We start from the raw sequence: 21,096 nt of genomic DNA, 5'->3' as shown, positions 1-21,096 counted from the left end.
TGAAGAATGAGTCTTCATTGTTCTAATGTTATCACTTTCTCATTTAAATTTTTGGATTGGATGAAGGCCAAAACTTTGTTTCCAAAATAACTTAAACAGTCACTAATGTTGCTTTTTAAAATTTCATTGTATTCATAGGGGAGAAAGTACTTCAGGGAGGCCAATATTTAAATTTCAGTAGAATGACACTTAAAATATAAAAATATTTAGATTATAAAGCAATATTTTCAATTGCTCATTTGTGCTAAAAGTTCAACTAAGTGGACTGATAACATATCCATATAAATTTAGTTTGAACTCTCAAAATCAATGTAATTGACTTATTGAATACAGCATAAAACAATAATAGTTTAGATAAGTTCATTTCTTATCTTATTTAGTTTCTATTCTTACTGTTCTAAAAGATAAAATAATGCTTATTTCTTATAAATGAAACCAGTATAGTTGAAAAATTAAGTTTACACAGAATACCTGAAAGCTACATCAAAGAACAAAACAAAAGATAACTTTGACATCAAAACTAAGTTATTTATTGATAATGGCTGTCCATGTTTACAAAATAATTTTGAGTGAAAACTTGATATGAAAATCAAACTTGATAGGATAACCAAAATTCATAAGATTTTCTCTGATTGCCTTTGAAAGATGAGGGAGGCTACAGGAAGAGCAAGAGAAATATGTACATTAAACTACACTTGAACTTATATTTCTAGGGAAGAAGGAAGGACAAGGGAGTATATGATACTCTCCAGAGTCTTTAAACCTTCATAAAGGTTTAAAGTTCTGAGATTTTTAAAAGGATTATTACCAAACAATGACCTGGTTTTATTAAATATGAAATTAAATAAAGACTTTTTTCATCATTATTTATAAATGAGAATAATGTAAAATTTTAATTTTATTATTAATGAAGCACTTACTCTATTCTGGGTATATAATAGCCAAGTAAATAATACAATCTCTAGCATAAATGACACTCACCGTGGGAGATCACAATATTGTATCAATATGTACATAAGCATGTTTATGTATAATTTGGGAGAAACAAATATGTTCAGGGGCAAAGCCTGGACGGGAAGTCAACAAGAAATCCTAGATGGCTATAAGAATCACTCTGGCCTTGCAGAGATGAAGCTATCTGGTAAAGACAAGCACCACAATATACAGCAATGCAGATTACATAAAAGCTTTAAAATACTTCTAAAGATACAATAACTAATCAAGAAGTTGGTTTTAAAATTCCTTCTTATACTACTTGGGTAAATTGTAGTTATGGAATGGTTACTAACCAAGAAAAAGTCAAATAAGAAGAAAATACTCAATATCCTGTACAACTAAAAAAATGCTAAGTGTAATACATATTAAAAAGGAAGAAAGTTAGTGTGATTAGAGACATGTATGGGTTTACAGTAGACATACATTCACAACAGTACAATTTCTTAAAAGAAAGACAATGCAAAGGAGTTTACCAAAATTAAGAAGGTCACTTGGCAAAAATACAGAATTTAAGTGAATACAAAACTATTCCTGCAGTTGGGGTTTTCCTTATTTTCACTCTCAGTATCCAAAAGGTTGGGGAATATTGGCTTCAGGAATTTGAACTCACCAGTCCTGGGTTCCCCCGTCAGGCACACCTCATACTGGTAGCTGTGGGACAGCGTCCCGGCGCCGCCCACGTCCACCAGGCGGCCCGGGAAGGGGCCGTCGGGCCCCAGCGAGCCCGCGCGCGCGCCGGCCCCGCGCCTCCCGCACAGGCGCGCGGCCGCGAAGGCGAGCGCGCACAGGAGGAAGAGCGACGACACGGCGGCCAGCGCCACCACCAGGGACGCGGTGAGGCGGTCGGCCTGCGCGGCGGGCGGCGGCGCGTCGGGCGGCGGCAGGTAGGGCTGCGAGAAGCCGTCGACCAGCAGCACGTGCAGCGTGACGCTGGCCGACAGCGGCGGCTCGCCGTTGTCCTTGACCAGCACGACCAGCCGGTGCTTGGGCGCGTCGCGCTCGCCCAGCGGCCTGGCGGTGCGCACCTCGCCGTTGTGCGCCCACACGCCGAACAGCCCGGGCTCCGTGGCCCTGAGCAGCTGGAACGACAGCCAGGCGTTCTGGCCCGCGTCGCCGTCCACCGCCACCACCTTGGTGACCAGGTAGCCCGCGTCGGCCGCGCGCGGCACCAGCTCGGGGCAGGGCGCCGAGGCGTTGGGCGGCGGGTAGAGCACGGAGGGCGCGTTGTCGTTGGCGTCCTGCACCACGACGCGCACCCGCGCCTGGCCGCTGAGCGCGGGCGAGCCGCGGTCCGTGGCGCCCACCAGGAAGTCGAAGGCGCGCAGCGCCTCGTAGTCGAGCGAGCGCAGCGCGAACAGCTGGCCGGTGTCGGCGTTGACGGCCACGAGCGCGGCGGGCGGCGGGTGCGCGCGGCCGGCGGGCAGCAGCGAGTAGGTGAGCTGCGCGTTGGAGCCCGCGTCGGCGTCGGTGGCGCGCACGCTGCCGATGTGCAGCGCGGGGCTGTTGTTCTCGCGCACCAGCAGCGTGTAGGCGCTCTGGCTGAAGGCGGGGGCGTTGTCGTTCACGTCGGACACCAGCACGGTGATGTGGTGCTGGGTGCTCAGCCTGGGGGTCCCCAAGTCCGTGACGGTGATCGTGATGTTGTACTCGGCCTGCCTTTCTCTGTCCAGCGGTCTCTCTGTTTCCAGGGTGTAGAAATTCTTGAAAGTTGGTTTTAGAATGAATGGCAGGTTATCTGGAATGGAGCAGGTCATCTTTCCATTGTCTCCAGAGTCCCTGTCTCTAATTCGGAAGATGGCGACTACCATCTCAGGAGCATTTTCTGGGATGGAGTCAGTGAGTGAAGATATGATCAGTTCAGGGGTGTTGTCATTTACATCCACCACCTCTATGACTACAGTGCCTTTTCCAGAAAGGCCTCCTCCATCTGTAGCCTCAATTTGCACATGGTAAGTTTTAATTTGTTCAAAATCCAATTTCTTTGTCAGTGTGATTTCTCCTGTAACTTCATTTATGGAGAAAGTTTGTTTAATTTCATCTGATGCTTGAAACAAACCATAAGAAACACTTCCGAAGTTTCCGGTATCTATATCCCTAGCTAAAACAGTAAGTATTGGAGAGCCTAGGGGGCTGTTTTCCAAGACCTGCACCTCATATGGGGTGTGCAAAAATTCAGGGGAATTGTCATTGACATCCATGACCTGAATTTGCACAGTGATGGTGCCAGACCTGGGTGGAGACCCGCCATCCACAGCCATGAGAGTTAAACTAAACTCAGCCTGCTCCTCTCTATCCAGCTCTTTGTCCTGCACCAAGGCTGGGTATTTCTTGCCCTTGCTCTGATTTTGAGTGAGAACATGAAAATGAGAATTGGGACTGATAGTATATTTTTGAAGACCATTGCTGCCCACATCCAGATCCTGAGCTAATGTCAGTGGAAACAGATTCCCAGGAGGGCTGTTTTCTGGTATTTTCAAGAGCATTTCCTTTGTCGGGAATACTGGGGAGTGGTCATTTATGTCCTGGATTGATAATTCTCCTTCAAAAAATTGCACGGGTGTTTCCAGGAACACTTGGAAATGCATTATACAAGGTTCAGTGGGACCACATAGCTCTTCCCGGTCTAGTTTCTCCCTCAGAAGTAAATCTCCAGTCTGACGATCCAGCTGCAAGCCAAGCTTGTCATTGTCAGACACCAGCCTGGCTGACCTGGCAGCCAGCTCCCCAACTCCCAAGCCCAGCTCCTTGGTTAAATGAGCTACAAAGGAGCCGGTCTCTGTTTCTTCCAGCACAGAATAGCAAATAGGCTCTGGGTCAGCTTGAGACAAGAACACCACCATAAAAAGGAAGATCACTTGCCTGTTTGGTTGAATTTTCTCTGGTGCCTCCATGTTGGAGCCGAGGTGCTTACATCCAGTCCCTTCAGCAACCACAACAAAGGCTAGAGATATTTCTGGTTTTCTATCCGTTCAAAGTTGCTTTTAATCGTAAATTCGCTTAGTATATCGCTGCACAAAGTCGTTGGTAACCCAGTACAGCTGGCAACGGCTTCTTCCGTGTATTTTTAATTCCGTATTGTGACGAAGGAATACGTGAGCTTTTTAGGGCTTTTATTCCCAATCTTAACCCGCAGCGCCACCCTGCGTCCTGCTTGAGAAGCTAATATTCTCAAGTCAAATCGTACCTCGCAAATTGTCAAAATATGAGCCACTTGAAAGTGTATGGAACTTTCACAAACTTTGTTATGCAATAAAACTGTTATTCATAAGGTTATTCCATTACATTGTAAAAGCTAGAATAATTATGAGCACAAAGAAAATATCTTGGTCTCCCTATATCCTAGTCAATGGAACTTTAAAGGACTTTATTTCTCCCTTGCATAATCTAACCAGGAGAGAGAAACACATACAATTTCAATTCCTAATAATCATATATATTTATTTCCAAATGTGTGAGGAATTTATGATGATGCAAAGGTTTTTTAAGGTGTTCTGTACCACTGTCTCAGGAAGACTATTTTTCAAATAAAAAGGTTCTATTTTCCTATGTTGGGGGTGAAAATAATAATATAGTTGAATGAAGAGGCATATTGCTGTGCTATGGGTCCTTTACAAATACTAGCTTATATTACATTTAGAAGGAAGTCACATAGTATTATCGAATCAGATTAATAGACCTGGAGAAAAAATGAAATAGGTTTTGCAGATAAGGAAAGGGACTGTCAGAGGGTGATAGGACTTGATTATTCTACTTGACTAATTAACAGGATAATATCAAGACAAAATCAAGTGAGTAAAATCATACAGATTTGCTAAGATAAAGGTTTTAAGCTTAAGCTTGTTTAGCTAGATACATATTTATATTTTGTGATGAGCTTGCTTCTTATATTTATCTTTGTATCCCAGACATTATATTCTTTGACCAACTGTTAAGGGGAAAACAAGAAAACCTGACTTAAAGCATTTAAGTCTGTGTACAGAGGGTATCTCCGGCCTTGTCTACTCATATTGGTAAAAAAGAGAGGCTTGTTTATAAAATGGATTCCTGCGTAATAAGCAGTTATTGTGATTGCCATGCTACAATAAGTCAATTGAGACAGTTAACTAACCAGTTTATTATTAGTTACAATTAGTATATTAAGTGGAATACTACTAATCCTGGCACATATGGGCATTCCTGTCCTTAAATATCTCATAATTTAACCTAATTACTTAATTAACTTAATAAACTATGATCCATAATTCATATTGAATGAATTATTTTAAGAACATATCGATAATCTTAGATTCAGATAGTGATAGGAAGTATTAGGAAAAATTGTGTTTGAAACAAGCCTGGTTATACTAGTCATACAACAAATAACAATTGGATAAGTAATCCTCCCTGATGATTATTTCTACCTACATAAGATAATTATCAGATCATACATTTAGTTGTACAAATAGCTGAAGCTGAATATAGAATTCAGAAAAGTGAGGGTATAACGCATGTTAAGCACTGTTCAATTAAGATAGTTTTATTCCAGTTCTATGAATTCCTATAAAAGTTGTAGCAATGGCAATAATACTAATGTACTTTATAACTTGTTTCATATTTAAGGCAAATCAGATGAGGTACAATATATATCATCAATGTTAAATGAAATAAAAATAATAAAAACATACTAAAATGAAAGCATATTATTTTGGATGCAAGTAGAAAGCAAATATCTTGGACAAAATGAAGAGCAAATTGGTCATACTATAGCTACCAACTTCTATTTTGTTTCAAGGTAGAGATCAAAATAGAATGAAAACTATATTTTGTCTACTTATCCTGTATTTTGACATAGAAATAATATTGTGAACCACTCATTTTCAGTTTCTTTTGTCAACCTAAAGCTAATGAGATATAATATTAACATATACATGCTTCTACATGCCATTTTACATATATTAACTCATCCCCCAAACAATTCTAATGAGGTAGGCACTCTTAGTAGTGCATTTTATGAGGCAAAACTGCCCATTGTCACACATCACAGCAGAGCTTACTATTCAAACTGTTAAAGTATTATGCCAGAATCCATTCTCTTATCTATATAACTGGAATTGGGAAAGTAAATGATTTTTTAAATAATTTTTTTGAGATTTATTTATTTATGCATACAAGAGCTGGGGTACAGGCCAGAGGTGTGGGGGGGGTGAGAGGATTCACCAGAGACAGAGTGGGGAACAGCTCAAGCAGATTGACCGAAGTACGCTGCTGAGGGGAGCAGCGGGCGAGTCAGGAGAGGTCTGCTGTGCCATGTGGGTTTCTCCCTGGCCAGCTGGGGCTCAAACTGGTGCTGCAGAGGCTTTGGATTGTTTCATAGTGTGGTGCTTAATCCCTTGTGTCACCAGAGAGGCCCAGATTTTTTATAATAATTTAGATCCAACTTTCAGCCTTGACTTGGGTACATAAGTATTATAGGTAAAATGTATTGAAGTTTTCAATTAATACAAGAAACTTAAAAGTGGTTTGTTTCCTATTAGAAATAGCTACCAGCAAAGAGAGGTGCTACAAAACTTAGCAATTGAAAGGAAACTGTGTTTTGTTGGTTCAGTAAAATTAATTAGGTAATTAGATAAAAATGTAAGAATGACATACATAATTAAGTTTCTAAAGCTTTAAATATTGGAGAAAGAAATCTATGTCTAGATCTTTATTTTTTTTAAAGATTTATTTATTTATTTATACAAGCACTGGGTACAGTCAGAAGCATGAGAGGGTAAGAGAATTCACCAGAGCAAGAGTGGGGAGTAGAACAGACAGAAGGACCAAAGTACACTGCTGAGGGGAGCAGCGGGCAGCAGGAGAGGTCTGCGCCCCATGGGGACCCTCGCCAGCAGCCAGGGATCTAACCGGTGCTGCAGAGGCTGCGGGCAGCTTCGCAGCTCAGTGCTCAACCACTGCACCACCAGGGGAGGCCCATGTCTAGATCTTTAGAGATGTTATTAGGGTATAAAGTTAAAATCAAATAGGTGAACTAAAAGGGTAGTTTAACATTATATCATAAAATACTCCCCCAATGCCAAGTTTATTGGAAAAAAAGCCTGTTATATCTGCATGGAAGTGGAGTTATTGATATATAGAATGATCACCTGATAAACCATTCCATGGCAGTAAGAAAAGATGCATTCTATGTCTCCTCCCATCCCACTGTGAATGTGCCTGATCTCCTGTGATATTGCAAGCTAAACAGGGTCGGGGTTGGTGAGTACTTGTAAGGGAGAAAATATGCCTTATTCTTCAGGAGTCATACAATAATTTGAAAAATTGGTTGCTAGACCTAAAGCATGATATTTGAATATTCAAAGAGAGCTAGAATAGCTAAGAGGAGTATTCTGGAAATTAAATAGCAGTTTCCTCCCAGATAAAATATGGGCAAGAACTTTAAATATCATTGAAAGAAAGATAAACATTATTTTAAAGAAATTTGAATAGAAGTAATCTTAAAGTTCGAAATCTAAGTACATACTTTAAAGTTTTGAACTCTGTCTCATTTTTTTTTAAGTGAGAAAATGTTTTGAAAACTTATGATGGCCAGAGAGCTGTTTGGGCATAAATTGAAGGTGGTAAGTAGAGGGTGAATTAACATTAATTGTTGAGAGCAAGAGATAAATTGGTAAAGTAGGTATTAGATTTTAATGAACATTTTTAGTTCCTTAAATGTTCAAATGATATATTATTTCAAAATATTAACCTATTAGCAATAGCTAAATAATATCGGTGGTTTGTAGATTTTATTTAAATTCTTATAAAAGAGTTACTTTTGTATTTTTTCCATAGAGAGAGATAAGTTTTAGTACATCAAATGGCCGTTTGAATGAAAAAAATTGTAAAGCAAGCAATGGTGAAAGCACACTAAAATTTAGTATCAGCTAACCTTCCAAATGAAACCTATATTTCACACTCATTGAAATGCAAATTTACAAGGAGTCATTTTCTGGAAAGTTATATCTGTATGAGATAATTTCTTTAAGGAGAAATTTTATTTTTTCCTAATCAGCTTTGCTAATTGGGAACTATTACGTTTGTCATAAATGTTGATGTTTTGGTTGTATTCCACTTTTCTTTTTTACTTTTGGCTAGTTTATTCTTTCACAAATGACATTGGTCTCTCCTACAGGAGGCCGAATGCTGATGTGGATGGACAGTACTTATCCCAGAAGGACTATGTATCATCCTGATTCATGTCAGGTTGAAATCTAAAGAAGGAACCAAAACAGGAAATAGAGAAAACATTTCCCTGACATCACTATATAAATGTCAAGAATATTTTGCAAAAAAAGTGGGATTTAATGGGACATTATTTTTACCATACAGCATTTAGAGATCATATATACATGCATATTCATGAGATCAAATATACATGCATTTCAAAAAATGCCCATCAGCTTGAGAAAATTTACATCTCACAATTTACAAACCAAATTGCCTTTTTCCAGAAGCCTTGCAAAACTGTTTTTTGCCAAATGGAAAACCATAATGGGTTGTTTAAAATGCTTAGATTTGATTTTTTCCCCCCTCAATCCTCACAATACATTTTAGGCCAAGGAGTACTCTGGAAAGTAAGTGACAGTTTTATAATTCCTCCCTGGTAAGGTAGAGGCAAGATAGCCCAGCTATCTTGTATTTTTGTCCATTTTTGGGCAATGTAAGAATAGACAATAACTGAAATGTTTATTTTTTTTTTAATTTATACAAGAGCTGAGGTACAGGCCAGATGTGTGGGAGGGTGAGAGGATTCACCAGAGACAGAGCGGGGAACAGAACAGGCAGAAGGACGGAAATACACTGCTGAGGGGAGCAGCGGGTGAGACAGGAGAGGTCTGCTGGGCCATGTGGGTTGCTCCACGGCGCCATGTGGGTTGCTCCACGGCAGGCCGGGATGGAACTAGTGCTGCGGAGGCTGCAGACAGCTTCACAAAGCTGCGTTCAACCGCCTGCGCCACCACAGAGGCCCTGAAATGTTGTTGTTGTTTTTTTAGACTTATTCTTATTTCTTTATGTGCACAAGAACTGGGGTCAGAGGTGGGGAGGAAAGGGGTGGAGCAGATTCACCAGACACAGAGTGGGGAGCAAAACAGGTGAATCTACTGAAATACACTGCTGAGGGGAGCAGCTGGTGAAACAGGAGAGGACTGCTGAGCCAAGTGGGTCAGCTCCAGGGATGGGGATCAAACTTTTGCCATAGTGGCTGGCCAGAGGTTGAAAATTCTGAGACTTTAACCCCTGTACCACCAGGGAGACCCAATATTGAAATAATTTTGAATGTCATTCTGAATTAGGTGTATTACTTTCATTTGAGCAGTATACCCTTAAAAACATGGTACATCTTAAATCATACACATTCTTATCTATCCACCAACTTTACTAACCCCACACAAAGCTACATTAGGAGTGTTATTTTAAAAAGTACCTGACTACTTTCAACAAAGTTTTAAGACTGGTGGATTGATACTCTATATTGAATTGGATATAGATTTTAATAAGCATTCCCTTAAATATACTTAATTGAAACCATCATTAAAAGATAAATTTATCTAGTGTAAATTCAATCGATCCTTTAATATTTATCATTGATTGACTTCAAACCTACCCCTGAAACGGGTTTGCTTCATTAACATTCTCCTCACCCTGAGCAAGGAAGTTGGGGAGAATGGGCTTGAGGAACTTGAACTCGTTGGTCCCTGAGCCCCCCGTCAGGCACACCTCATACTGGTAGCTGTGGGACAGCGTCCCGGCGCCGCCCACGTCCACCAGGCGGCCCGGGAAGGGGCCGTCGGGCCCCAGCGAGCCCGCGCGCGCGCCGGCCCCGCGCCTCCCGCACAGGCGCGCGGCCGCGAAGGCGAGCGCGCACAGGAGGAAGAGCGACGACACGGCGGCCAGCGCCACCACCAGGGACGCGGTGAGGCGGTCGGCCTGCGCGGCGGGCGGCGGCGCGTCGGGCGGCGGCAGGTAGGGCTGCGAGAAGCCGTCGACCAGCAGCACGTGCAGCGTGACGCTGGCCGACAGCGGCGGCTCGCCGTTGTCCTTGACCAGCACGACCAGCCGGTGCTTGGGCGCGTCGCGCTCGCCCAGCGGCCTGGCGGTGCGCACCTCGCCGTTGTGCGCCCACACGCCGAACAGCCCGGGCTCCGTGGCCCTGAGCAGCTGGAACGACAGCCAGGCGTTCTGGCCCGCGTCGCCGTCCACCGCCACCACCTTGGTGACCAGGTAGCCCGCGTCGGCCGCGCGCGGCACCAGCTCGGGGCAGGGCGCCGAGGCGTTGGGCGGCGGGTAGAGCACGGAGGGCGCGTTGTCGTTGGCGTCCTGCACCACGACGCGCACCCGCGCCTGGCCGCTGAGCGCGGGCGAGCCGCGGTCCGTGGCGCCCACCAGGAAGTCGAAGGCGCGCAGCGCCTCGTAGTCGAGCGAGCGCAGCGCGAACAGCTGGCCGGTGTCGGCGTTGACGGCCACGAGCGCGGCGGGCGGCGGGTGCGCGCGGCCGGCGGGCAGCAGCGAGTAGGTGAGCTGCGCGTTGGAGCCCGCGTCGGCGTCGGTGGCGCGCACGCTGCCGATGTGCAGCGCGGGGCTGTTGTTCTCGCGCACCAGCAGCGTGTAGGCGCTCTGGCTGAAGGCGGGGGCGTTGTCGTTCACGTCGGACACCAGCACGGTGATGTGGTGCTGGGTGCTCAGCCTGGGGGTCCCCAAGTCCGTGACGGTGATCGTGATGTTGTACTCCGATGTTAGCTCTCTGTCCAGCGCTGTATTTGTCACTAGGGTGTAAAAATTCTCTACAGAGGGTTTAAGGACGAAAGGAAGATCATCTTGGATGGAACAGACCATCCTTCCATTGTCCCCGGAGTCAGGATCTGAAACACTGAATACAGCAATTATGGTCTCTTGCAAGTTTTCTGAGATCTCATTGTTAAGTGTTGACACGGTCAATTCCGGGGGGTTGTCATTCAAATCCAACACTTGCACAAAGACTGCACAACTTCCAGAAAGGCCCCCGCCATCTGTTGCCTGAATATTGAATGTGTAAGTCTGGATGGATTCAAAATCCAGGTTCTTTGTTAGAAGGAGTTCTCCCGATTTTGCATTTATTCGAAAAGTTTTGCGAATGTCTTCAGAGGCTTGGGAAAAGGCATAAGATATTTCCCCATTGACACCGATGTCTAAATCCCTGGCAGAGACAATGGCAACCTGGGATCCAATGGGACTGTTTTCTAGGACCTGCACTTCGTAGAGTAGTTTTGCAAACTGTGGGGCATTATCATTGCTGTCCAAGACTTCAATGCGGACCAGGGCGGCACCAGACCTAGGTGGAGTCCCGCCATCCAGCGCCGTGAGGGTTAACCTGATCTCTGACTGTTCCTCCCGATCTAGTGGTTTGTCCAGCACCAACTGTGGTATTATGCCGTCAGGACTGTCTTGTAATTTAAGATGAAAGTGGGAATTGGGGCTGATTATGTAACTTTGGAGAGTGTTACTTCCTACATCCAAGTCCTGGGCACGTTCTATTAAGAAAGTAGTTCCGGGAGTGATACTTTCTGAAATTTTCAAAATTATTTCTTGATCTAGGAAAACCGGGGAATGGTCATTTATGTCCCTAATCTGTAGCTCAGCCTGAAAAAACTGCAAGGGATTTTCCAGTAACACCTGGAAAGGTAGTATGCAGGGCTCCGTAGGGCCGCACAGCTCCTCTCGGTCCAGTTTCTCATTTAATAACAAATCTCCGGTGTGCCTATCAAGCTGTAAATGCATTTTTTTCCCTTTGTTAATGACCCGGGCCCCCCGCGCAGCTAGCTCCTCTACCTCTAACCCTAGGTCTTTTGACAAATTGGCCACAAAGGAGCCACTCTCCATTTCCTCGGCCACTGAGTAGTGTCTAGGCTCCGAACCAGCCGGAGCTACGCCCAGCAAAACAAAGAATATCAAGACTTGCCTTTGTTTCAGAAAGAGTTCCTTTCCTTCTCCGGTCTCCATCGCGCCTGGTCTCCCAGCAAACCTGGCTCAGCTCGGGCTCGCTTTTCGCTGACTGCGTCCCCCCGGTATCTCAAAGATTGTGGGTGAAGTGGAGCTGCCTAGGGCCCTGACACCCGGAGCGACCATCTTAGGAAGCCTCCCTTCCAGCTCCCTGCGTTAAGAAAGCTTCTGGCTGGAGGAGCGCGGGCTGATGGTATTTTCTTCCTTCGAATTCTAAGGCTGCAGCGCCACCCCGCGTCCTTTCTCAGCGAACATTTTCTCCCAAACATTAAGAAAATCCCAATCCTTTTAGGCAGCTGGCAATCTAAATGGAATATTTTCAAGTAGTGCCTGTCAATGTATGGAAGTCTCATCTGCGTTTCGAAAGACCTTTTCATTGCATCCATGATGACATAGAAATCATAGACAAATTTCCATTCCAGTTTCCTCACAAAATCAAATGTCTTTTTTTAAACTGGAAAAAATCAGCACAGAAACTGTGGGGAGCATCTTCAGTCCTAGGATGAGCAGAAAGAAGGCTTTGGCTAGAAGGTTCTCAGTTTTATTCAGATGTTGGGCATGTAGGCAGTTTGGTGGTGGTTAGGTTACCATCTTTAAACTCAAGTCCAATGGAAAAGTATAGAGATCCAGGAAAAACACTGCATTCAAATGAGAACACTCCCATGGACGCTGAAATGGTCTCTTTACTCATATTTCTCTCTTGCATTGCTCCCACCTCACATTTTCCTGAAATCTGATGCATTTGAGCAACATGAAAACCTCCAAAAGTAGTACATTCTTTTGAATGTAGTGCTATTTTTATTTAAATTTCTTTTTTAAGTTTTATTTCTATCCTCTTTAATTTAATTTTTAAGATGTATTTATTTATGCATACAAGAACTGGGGTACAGGCCAGAGGTGTAGGGGGTGAGGGGATTCACAAGAGACAGAGTAGGGAACAGGCAGACTGTCTGAAATGTACTGCTGAGGGGAGCAGCAGGTGATACAGGAGAGGTCTGCTGTGCCATGTGGGTAGCTCCCTTGCAGACCGGAGATCGAATTTGTGCTGCAGAGGCTGCAGACAGCTTCAAAGGTTGTGTCTTAACCCCCTTGTGCTACCAGAGAGGCTTTTATTTTCCTTTCTAATAAGTAAGCTTTTAAAAAACAAAACTGGGCCTCCTTGGTGGCGCAGGCGGTTGAGCGCCGCACTGTGAAGCTGTCCACAGCTTCTGCAGCACGGGTTTGATCCTGGACGGCCGGAGAGAATCCCACATGGGGCAGCAGACCTCTCCTGTCATGTCCGCTGCTCCCCTCAGTAGTGTATTTGTGTCAGTCTGCCTGTTCTGTTCCTGCTCTGTCTCCAGTGTATCCTCTCACCCTCCCATGCATCTGGCCTGTACGCCAGTTCTTGTATAAAAATAAATATATCTTTTTAAAAAAAAAAACAACTTCAATTCAATGATCACACCTAGCAACGTTAGCAATTTTTATATTAAATACCAAGTAAGTGATGAGATTTCTCAAAATATCTTTTAAAATGTCATTTTAGAGAATATTTGTTAAATCAGATGTCAAAGTATCTGTATTACAATTTGTTGTTAAGTTTTAAATTTTTCTGTCCTTTTGTGTTTTAAAAATATTTTTTGCTGAAAAGAAATGAGTTGTAAGGCTTCCCTGCTTGCGCAGGAGGTTAAGCTTCAGCACTGCATAGAAATCTGCAGTTACTGCTGCATGAGTTTGATCCCACGCCAGGGAGGTGACTCACATGGCACAGCAGACCTCTCCTGTCTAGCCCACTGCTCCCCTCAGCAGTGTATTCCAGTCCATCCATATGTTCTGCCCCCCACTCTGTCTCTGGTGAATCCTCTCACACACCCTCACCCTACCCCACCCTTCACCCCCCCATCCCCCTGTACCTCTGGCCTATACCCCAGCTCTTGTGTGCATAAATAAATTTAAAAAAAAAAGAAATGTGCTGTAAAGCTACAAAAGAAATGCAGGAAAAGTAAATTTTTGTTACTTAACAAAAGCAGCAGTCTGAAAAGCTACACATTCATTCTGTAATTGCAACTACCTGATATTCTGGAAAAGGTAAAATACATTGGCCTCCCCGGTGGCGCAGCGGTTGAACGCTGAGTTGCGAAGCTGCCTGCAGCCTCTGCAGCGCCAGTTCGATCCCCTGCTGCTCCCTGGCCACTGGAGGAGGGTCCCACATGGCGCGCAGACCTCTCCTGCCGCCCGCTGCTCCCCTCAGCAGTGTGCTTCGGTCCTTCTGCCTGTTCTGCTCCCTACTCTGGCTCTGGTGAATTCTCTCACCCTCCTGCGCTTCTGACTGTACCCAGTGCTTGTATAAATAAATAAAAATAAATCTTTAAAAAAAAAAAAGGTAAAATACATTTAAAAGATCAATGGGGGGGCCTCCCCTGGTGGCGCAGTGGTTGAGTGCTGTGTTGCGAGGCTGCCCGCAGCCTCTGCAGCACCAGTTTGATCCCCAGCCACCGGCGAGGGTCCCACCAAAAATAAATAAATAAATTAAAATAAATTAAAAAAAAAAAAAGATCAGTGGGGGCCTCCCTTGTGTGAAGGGGTTAAAGTCTCAGCATGATATCAAGCTATCGCCAGCCACTGAGGCATGAGTTTTATCCTGGCTGGGAGCTGACCCCATGGCCCATGAGACCTCTCCTGTCTTGCCTGCTGCTCCCCTCAGCAGTGCATTTCAGTCAGTCTGCCTGTTCTGTTCCCCGCTCTGTCTCCAGTGAACACTCTTATGCCCCCTGCCCTGCACCTCTGGCCTGTACCCCAGTTCTTGTATGCATAAATAATTTTTTTTATAAAGAAAAAAAGATTAATGGGGTTTTTTTTGGCGAGGGAAGGAGAGGTAAAAAATTTGGGGGGCACAGAAAATTTTATTTATGGGACAGTAATACTGGACACATGCCATTTATGTATTTGTCAAAACCCATAGAACTACACAGCACAAAGAGTGAACCCTAATATAAACCACAGACTTTTTCATCAGTCTGCACATTTTCATAACAATGGGTCATCACATATAACAAATGTACCTGACTAATGCAAGATGTTAATATGAAGGGAGACTGTGAATAGGAGAAAGTGTGTATATGGGAACTCTGTACTATCTGCTCGATATTCTGTAAAACCAAAAATTGCTCTAAGTCTATTAATTAAAAATATTTATAATGCTTCAGATAAACAGAAAAGTTTAAAATAACTGTATAAACATAACTCTGTCCTCCAGCCAAAGTTTAGAATTGTTTGTTTTGCCACATTTTTCCTATTTTATTCTATGCATACATACTCCTTTTTTTGTTGATTCTTCACACTTCACCTCTAAATATTTCAGCAGATGTCTCCTAAATATAAGGACATTTTCCTAAACAATCACAATGCTACTATCATCTTGACAAAATTAAGAATTCCTGGGGCCTCCCTGGTGGAGCAAGGGGTTAAGCCACAGCACTATGAAGCAATCCACAGCCACTGCAGCAGGAGTTCGATCCCCAGCCAGGAAGGTGACCACATGGTGCAGCAGACCTCCCTACCTAGCCTGCTGCTCCCCTCAGCAGTGTATTTCAATAGATCTGCCTGTTCTGTTCCCCATCTGTCTCTGGTGAATCCACCACATTTCTGGCCTGTATCCCAGTTCTTGTATGCATAAATAAATAAATCTTAAAAAAAAAAAGATATCCACAATATTTGGTAAAACCCATTCCTTATTAAATCACATTGATTATCCTTCTCTAGTTTTCTTCAACTTTGTGTAAAACACGCATTCACACTTGAGTTACTTTTATAAATGCACTTAACTACTTGCTATAAGAAATATATTAGACCTGCTCTGCTCTCCGCTCTGGCTCTGGTGAATTCTCTCACCCTCCCACGCTTCTGACTGTACCCAGTGCATGTATAAACAAAAACAAACAAACAAATTAAATAAATAAATAAATAAATAAAAACATGCCTCTATAAAAAAAAAAAGAAATATATTAGAAACTCTTTTTAACCAAGTTTCATGATTGTATTTGGTGCTATATTCATCTATTCTACAACAGTTTCCCATCTTTCATGACACCATATTTTCAGGTATCCAGACTAGTTGTCGTGTGGGTTGTCCTATGTTCCCCCTCATGTTGTTATTTAATCATTTTGTCTATGCCCTGTATTTCCAAAAGCCTTTCAATGAATGATACATTAAATATAATAGTGACCTAACATTTTTTAAAGCTCTCATTTGTTTTCTGTAATTTTGTGTAAAAAAATTGGACAACCACAGGCTCCCTTCCAGACTTCACTTGAAGGCCTTCCAGAGGTCATCTGTCTGCTGCCACCACCTTGACCATCACATCTCTTTCTGCATCAGGAAAATAACGTGAACAGCGAATTGCCATTGTCATCAACCTCTAGATCCACATTACTATCTATTTTCCTTATGCAGGACTGGACATTTAAAGCCTTCAATTCAGGAGTGTTGGAGCTAACAGGTTCTTTGTGTTCTGAGGAAGTGGTGCACATTCTGGGCAACAATTGGTTATCTAGGCATTTTTAAAATCCTTTGTCTACAGCAATGTGCTGCTAAAGAGCATGGAGTCTGAGGTTGTGTTCTATGTTAGGTAAGTGTAGGAGCAGTTTGGTGAAAGTGAAGCCAGGATTACATTCTTTTTCAGTTCTGGGGAAACCCCAGATCTCTGGTACTGATTATAGTATTGTACTTATCTTTTCTACTTATCTTTTCTCTGTCTGCCTCTATGGAAGAATTTAGGGTGAAAGGATACTGGTACTATGAACCAAGACATCTTTTTTTGTTTTTCTCCACAATGGGTTAAAAACACAGAAAACAGCACTTATGGTCTCAAACTGGTTTGCTGAGATGTAGTTCATAAATGGTAAGATGGTTAATATAGCTGGACTGCCTTTTACATCAGGATAGTATGTTTTTCAGAAAGTCTATTATAATTGATGATCTGAGAACCCATACTATACATAACTATTGCCTTGGAATCAATGGGTTTTAGTAATGGGTTTCTTTTTAAACCAATGCATATGTTATAATAAAAGTTTTCTTTAAGCCTTTAGTAGCCTAGAAAAACCTTAAAGATATTTATCTATCTTATCTTACATCCAAATATTTGACAGAAAAGATAATATCCAGGGAGGGAAGACTTTTTTTTTTTTTTTGGTAGGACTAGCTCTTTTTAATACAGCTATGCAAAAGTCACTGGTAACCCATAACTTTGGCAAAGGCCATCTGGATCTATATGGTAATCTAATGTCATGGTCACATTAACCTCAACCTGTTTCTTTCCATTGAGAAATCTGCCCATTCTGGTCCAGGATATTTCCTGCCACCATTATACTGGTAGTTGTAAAGAACAGAAATGGGAATTGGGATTCTAGGTGTACTTATGAATAGTCTGCCTACATCCAAGGCCTGCCATCTTCATGGACTTGGTTCCTACAGGTATGCGCTATTGGATTTTTTTTTAGTAGTGGTCAAAAGTATCCTACTATTACCAAGTCCAAGAACACAGTAGTGAATGGTTATTTACAGTCGTGCTCAGTGTAATGACAATTTGGTCAACAACAGGCAGCATAAAGGACAGTGGTCCTTATAGGCTACTGATATAGCTTATGTGTGTATCATTGGCTATACCACCTAGATTTGTCTAAGTACAATCTATGACGTTTGCAGAGGGATGAAATCACCTAACAATTCACTTCTCAGAATGTATCCTCTGTCTTTAAGCTGTGCAGGATTTAAAGTATATCTTTAAGTATATCATATATCTGCGAGAGCCAACTCAACTTGGAAAATACAAAGGATTTTCATTTAGCAATGGAAAACTCGACATGTATGTCTCAGTGGATCTGCATACCAACTTTGATCCAAGTCTGTTGATTTGAAAATGCTATCTTTATCTTCAGAAATATGAATTATCCTCTTACTCCCCTCACTACTGCCCATATCTTCCCCAACCTAAGTGTCCAAATCGCTGCTAAATTAGGAAGGAAGAAACTACTCTCCAGGGCCTCTGAAACAGAACTCTGCTGGAGTTCAGTACCTTCAATGGCATATGCCAAGTAATAGAGAAAATATCAGATTTTGCCTTACATTAGACTATTAAGTATCCTATTATTCCCGCTTTTAATACCTTCCAGCAAATATGGCAGGCACAATCAAAGTCTGAGCACACTAGTCTTTTTTCTGTTGCTTATACATCAAGTTTCAGGTTTCCAGTACAACTCTCATTGTTGGGATAGGTAATGTGGCACACAGAGTATTGTATTTGTAATGTGGTTTAATCAATATTTGAGCCTGCAGTGCCATGCTGTAGACTCTCTTAGTTTTTTAAATTCTCCAGAAAAAGAAATATTTCAGAATGAAAAATGAAAATATCAAATATTTGATATATATCTATTATTATCCAGTGGGTTAAATAATGTGATTTTATTTTTTTTTCTGCAACTACTATACATTAAAAGCAACAAGTAGGTCTCATTTGAGAATTGTCATGCTTTTGTATCCTCTACCTTTGATCATTCTGAACCATATTGGAGGGTTTTAAACATTGACACAAAGAGAAGAGATGAGTTTTTTTTGCCAGTTCACATTACGTGGCATTTCCATTATAGGACTTGTACTGGAGATGCTGGAATATTATTGCAAAATAACAAATTATTTTTAGTGTTTAATAAATAAGGTAACTTGGTAAAAGCTACCACAAATTTAACATTGTAGTAAATAAGCTACACAATAACTCAGTGAATTAGACTTTAAGTAATGAAAGAAACATTTATTTTTTTCTACAATTCCCTTTTCTCCCCTGTATTTTTATATCTGTATTTGAATTTTTGCCATTAATTTCACTGAAATAATTTAATTTCAAACACAGACTACATAATATTACTCAAATAAATAGTTACTTGAATTTAGTAGATGGAGACCAGTCTTACTGAAAAGTAGACTATCGCAATTTATCCGCCATCATCTGTGAAATATCAGGAAAAGCAAAAGACGACCTTCTGAATCATTTACAGTGTTGTAAATGATTACCTCAACAAAATAAAATAATAAAATAAAACAAACAGCCTGACTTCCTCTGGGAAGTTACATACAGACACTGATTTTGCTTGCTGAGCATCAAGATATATGGGAAGATAGTCTAAAAGTTTTAGCAGTAACTTACTTTTGAGGAAGGTCAAAGGAAATTAAGCATAGGCAGAAAAAAATGCATTTCTTTTCTGTACTTAACAGAGGCTACACTTCTAAACAAAGACCTGAGGTGAGGTAAGTAAAGAGGAGTTCTTTTTATTGTAAATCAGTTCTTTTGATTGTAAATCAACAATTAGCATTGCTTCAGAAGAAAACACTACTGAAGGTAGAGCCACAAAAGGACAGCAATATTGTTATTCAGAAAGAGGATGTTTTCCTCTGTTTCTCGCAGTGCCCAAAAGCAAGACTAGAGAGGATAATAGTTGTCACTACCTACTGTCTTGTGATTTTCTAGGACTCCATTTCATTGGCGATAAAGTGATATTGCAAGTATCTTTTCTGTCCTGCATTCGTTTGGCAGAATGTGAAATATTTCTAATAGTGGAAAAATAATTCTGGAAAGAAGAATCAAGCCTTTCTCTTTTTATTCCCGACTGCTGATACTACTCCTAGAGTAGTATGATCCTTAAAAAGGTGAAGTCTTTCTGGAAGTTCTCCAGATGAGTAGATAAGTGTGAACATGACCAGTTTTATGGAATTGTCATCCAACATCCTTCACACGAATTAAAGTATTTCTGAAACTGTCACCAATGTAAATTTGCCTGCATATTTGTCAGGGAACCCTGAAATTGCCTGGTAGTTTTCTTGCAGCAGATGTTTATAATGCAGATATCAGCAATATTTTAAGTATTTAGTAAGTACTCTCCAGAGGTTGGAGAACTCAGTGAGTCTGCACAGTTTACTGAGATGTTTCTTAATTATTTATTGAGATTAAATGTTTATTAAATCGTCAGCAGAGAATTCCACACCCATGGTACTGAGGGGTAAGCGTCTCTACCCTTGTCATTGATTGTCAAGATTTGAAGTGAGGAGGTCCCAGACTAGTGTGGATACCTATACCATTCCTTTCCCTGAGAGAGTGAAGCTTACCTTGGGTGTCTTCATCCCACATTACCCGCCTCCTCGCGACCCCACAGACAGGCAAATTACTCACCCCACTATTGCATCGCATATTATTGTGAAAATGTAAATTGATCTGGTTGTGTGGTTCCAACGATGGAAAGCCACCTAAATCTCATGCATTTCCCCCTGAATATTCTAAAACGTTCAGAAGGAATTTTCAGAGGAAGAACATCTCAGACTCATTTCCTCCCCCTCAGAAAACAAAAAAGCTCACAGGTAAGATATACTTGCAAATGCAGAGTTCCTATAGGTCTGGTTTCCTATTGGGGCGCGAAGGCTCTTCACTGTGTGGATCGAAAATATTCTCTGATCTCTGTGGAAACCACCCTGTTGCGTTTGTCCTCCCTTCCACGCGGGCGCCCCCGTGTCGGGCACCAGCACTAAATGTCCAGAAACTCTAGCCATAGAGTAGCCTTCCTTTTCCTGGACCGCCTGCGCTGCGCCCAGGAAGAAATGGGAAATTCGCCACTTGCCTTTTCTGCCAGATTTTCTCTCACCCAATTTTCTCATGTCCTGAGCGCGTCGTCTTTAACAAGAGAAGCCTTCGGGGGTCTTATAAGAAGGGTAGCAGCAACTATGTCTAGCCCCCGTTCATTGGAAGAAAGATCTAAAATCTGAGCCCCGGGCTGACGTTTCCCAAACCGTATCTATTTCCAGCACCTTTCAGATTTTGTCGTCTTCAAGATGGAGTCTGCGGCCAGTGCGGGCTCCTCCTCCTCCTCCTCTTCGTGATTTTTAGCCTGTAACGCCACCGGGCGTCAGAACTGAGAATCTGGCGTCTGCACAGCGCTTTTCCTCAGAAACTGAAAATCTTTTCAGAGTAAACGTCAAGTGCAACAGTTCTTATCTCCTGTTTGAGTTATTTCTTCGATTTAGCAGATGTGAACAAAAGTAAGTGTTAATAAGCATACAGTTTTATTATCATCAGTTGT

General features: G+C 42.2%; 1 protein-coding gene across 3 annotated transcripts in view; it reads right to left on the bottom strand.

Annotated features, from left to right (window-relative positions):
• Window positions 1-11,991, bottom strand: part of LOC311182693 (protocadherin beta-5-like) — a gene marked incomplete at both ends in the record, with an annotated part of 36,231 nt that extends 24,240 nt beyond the window's left edge. Inside the window, one exon of one of the 3 annotated variants that reach the window (XM_084251712.1) lies at window positions 11,865-11,991. In XM_084251712.1, the coding sequence (XP_084107838.1) occupies window positions 11,865-11,991 (127 nt within the window). Of the gene's footprint in view, window positions 1-3,551; window positions 3,597-11,592 lie in introns of those variants that run through there. The other 2 variants (XM_084251715.1, XM_084251716.1) reach the window with 2 other exon arrangements.
• Window positions 11,992-21,096: the final 9,105 nt, after the last annotated feature.

This window comes from Talpa europaea (assembly GCF_964194135.1).
Source record: "Talpa europaea genome assembly, chromosome: 13".
Classification (NCBI taxonomy): Eukaryota; Metazoa; Chordata; class Mammalia; order Eulipotyphla; family Talpidae; genus Talpa; species Talpa europaea.
Note: the sequence above shows the minus strand (reverse complement) of the source record. Positions and strands in the feature narration are given on the sequence as shown.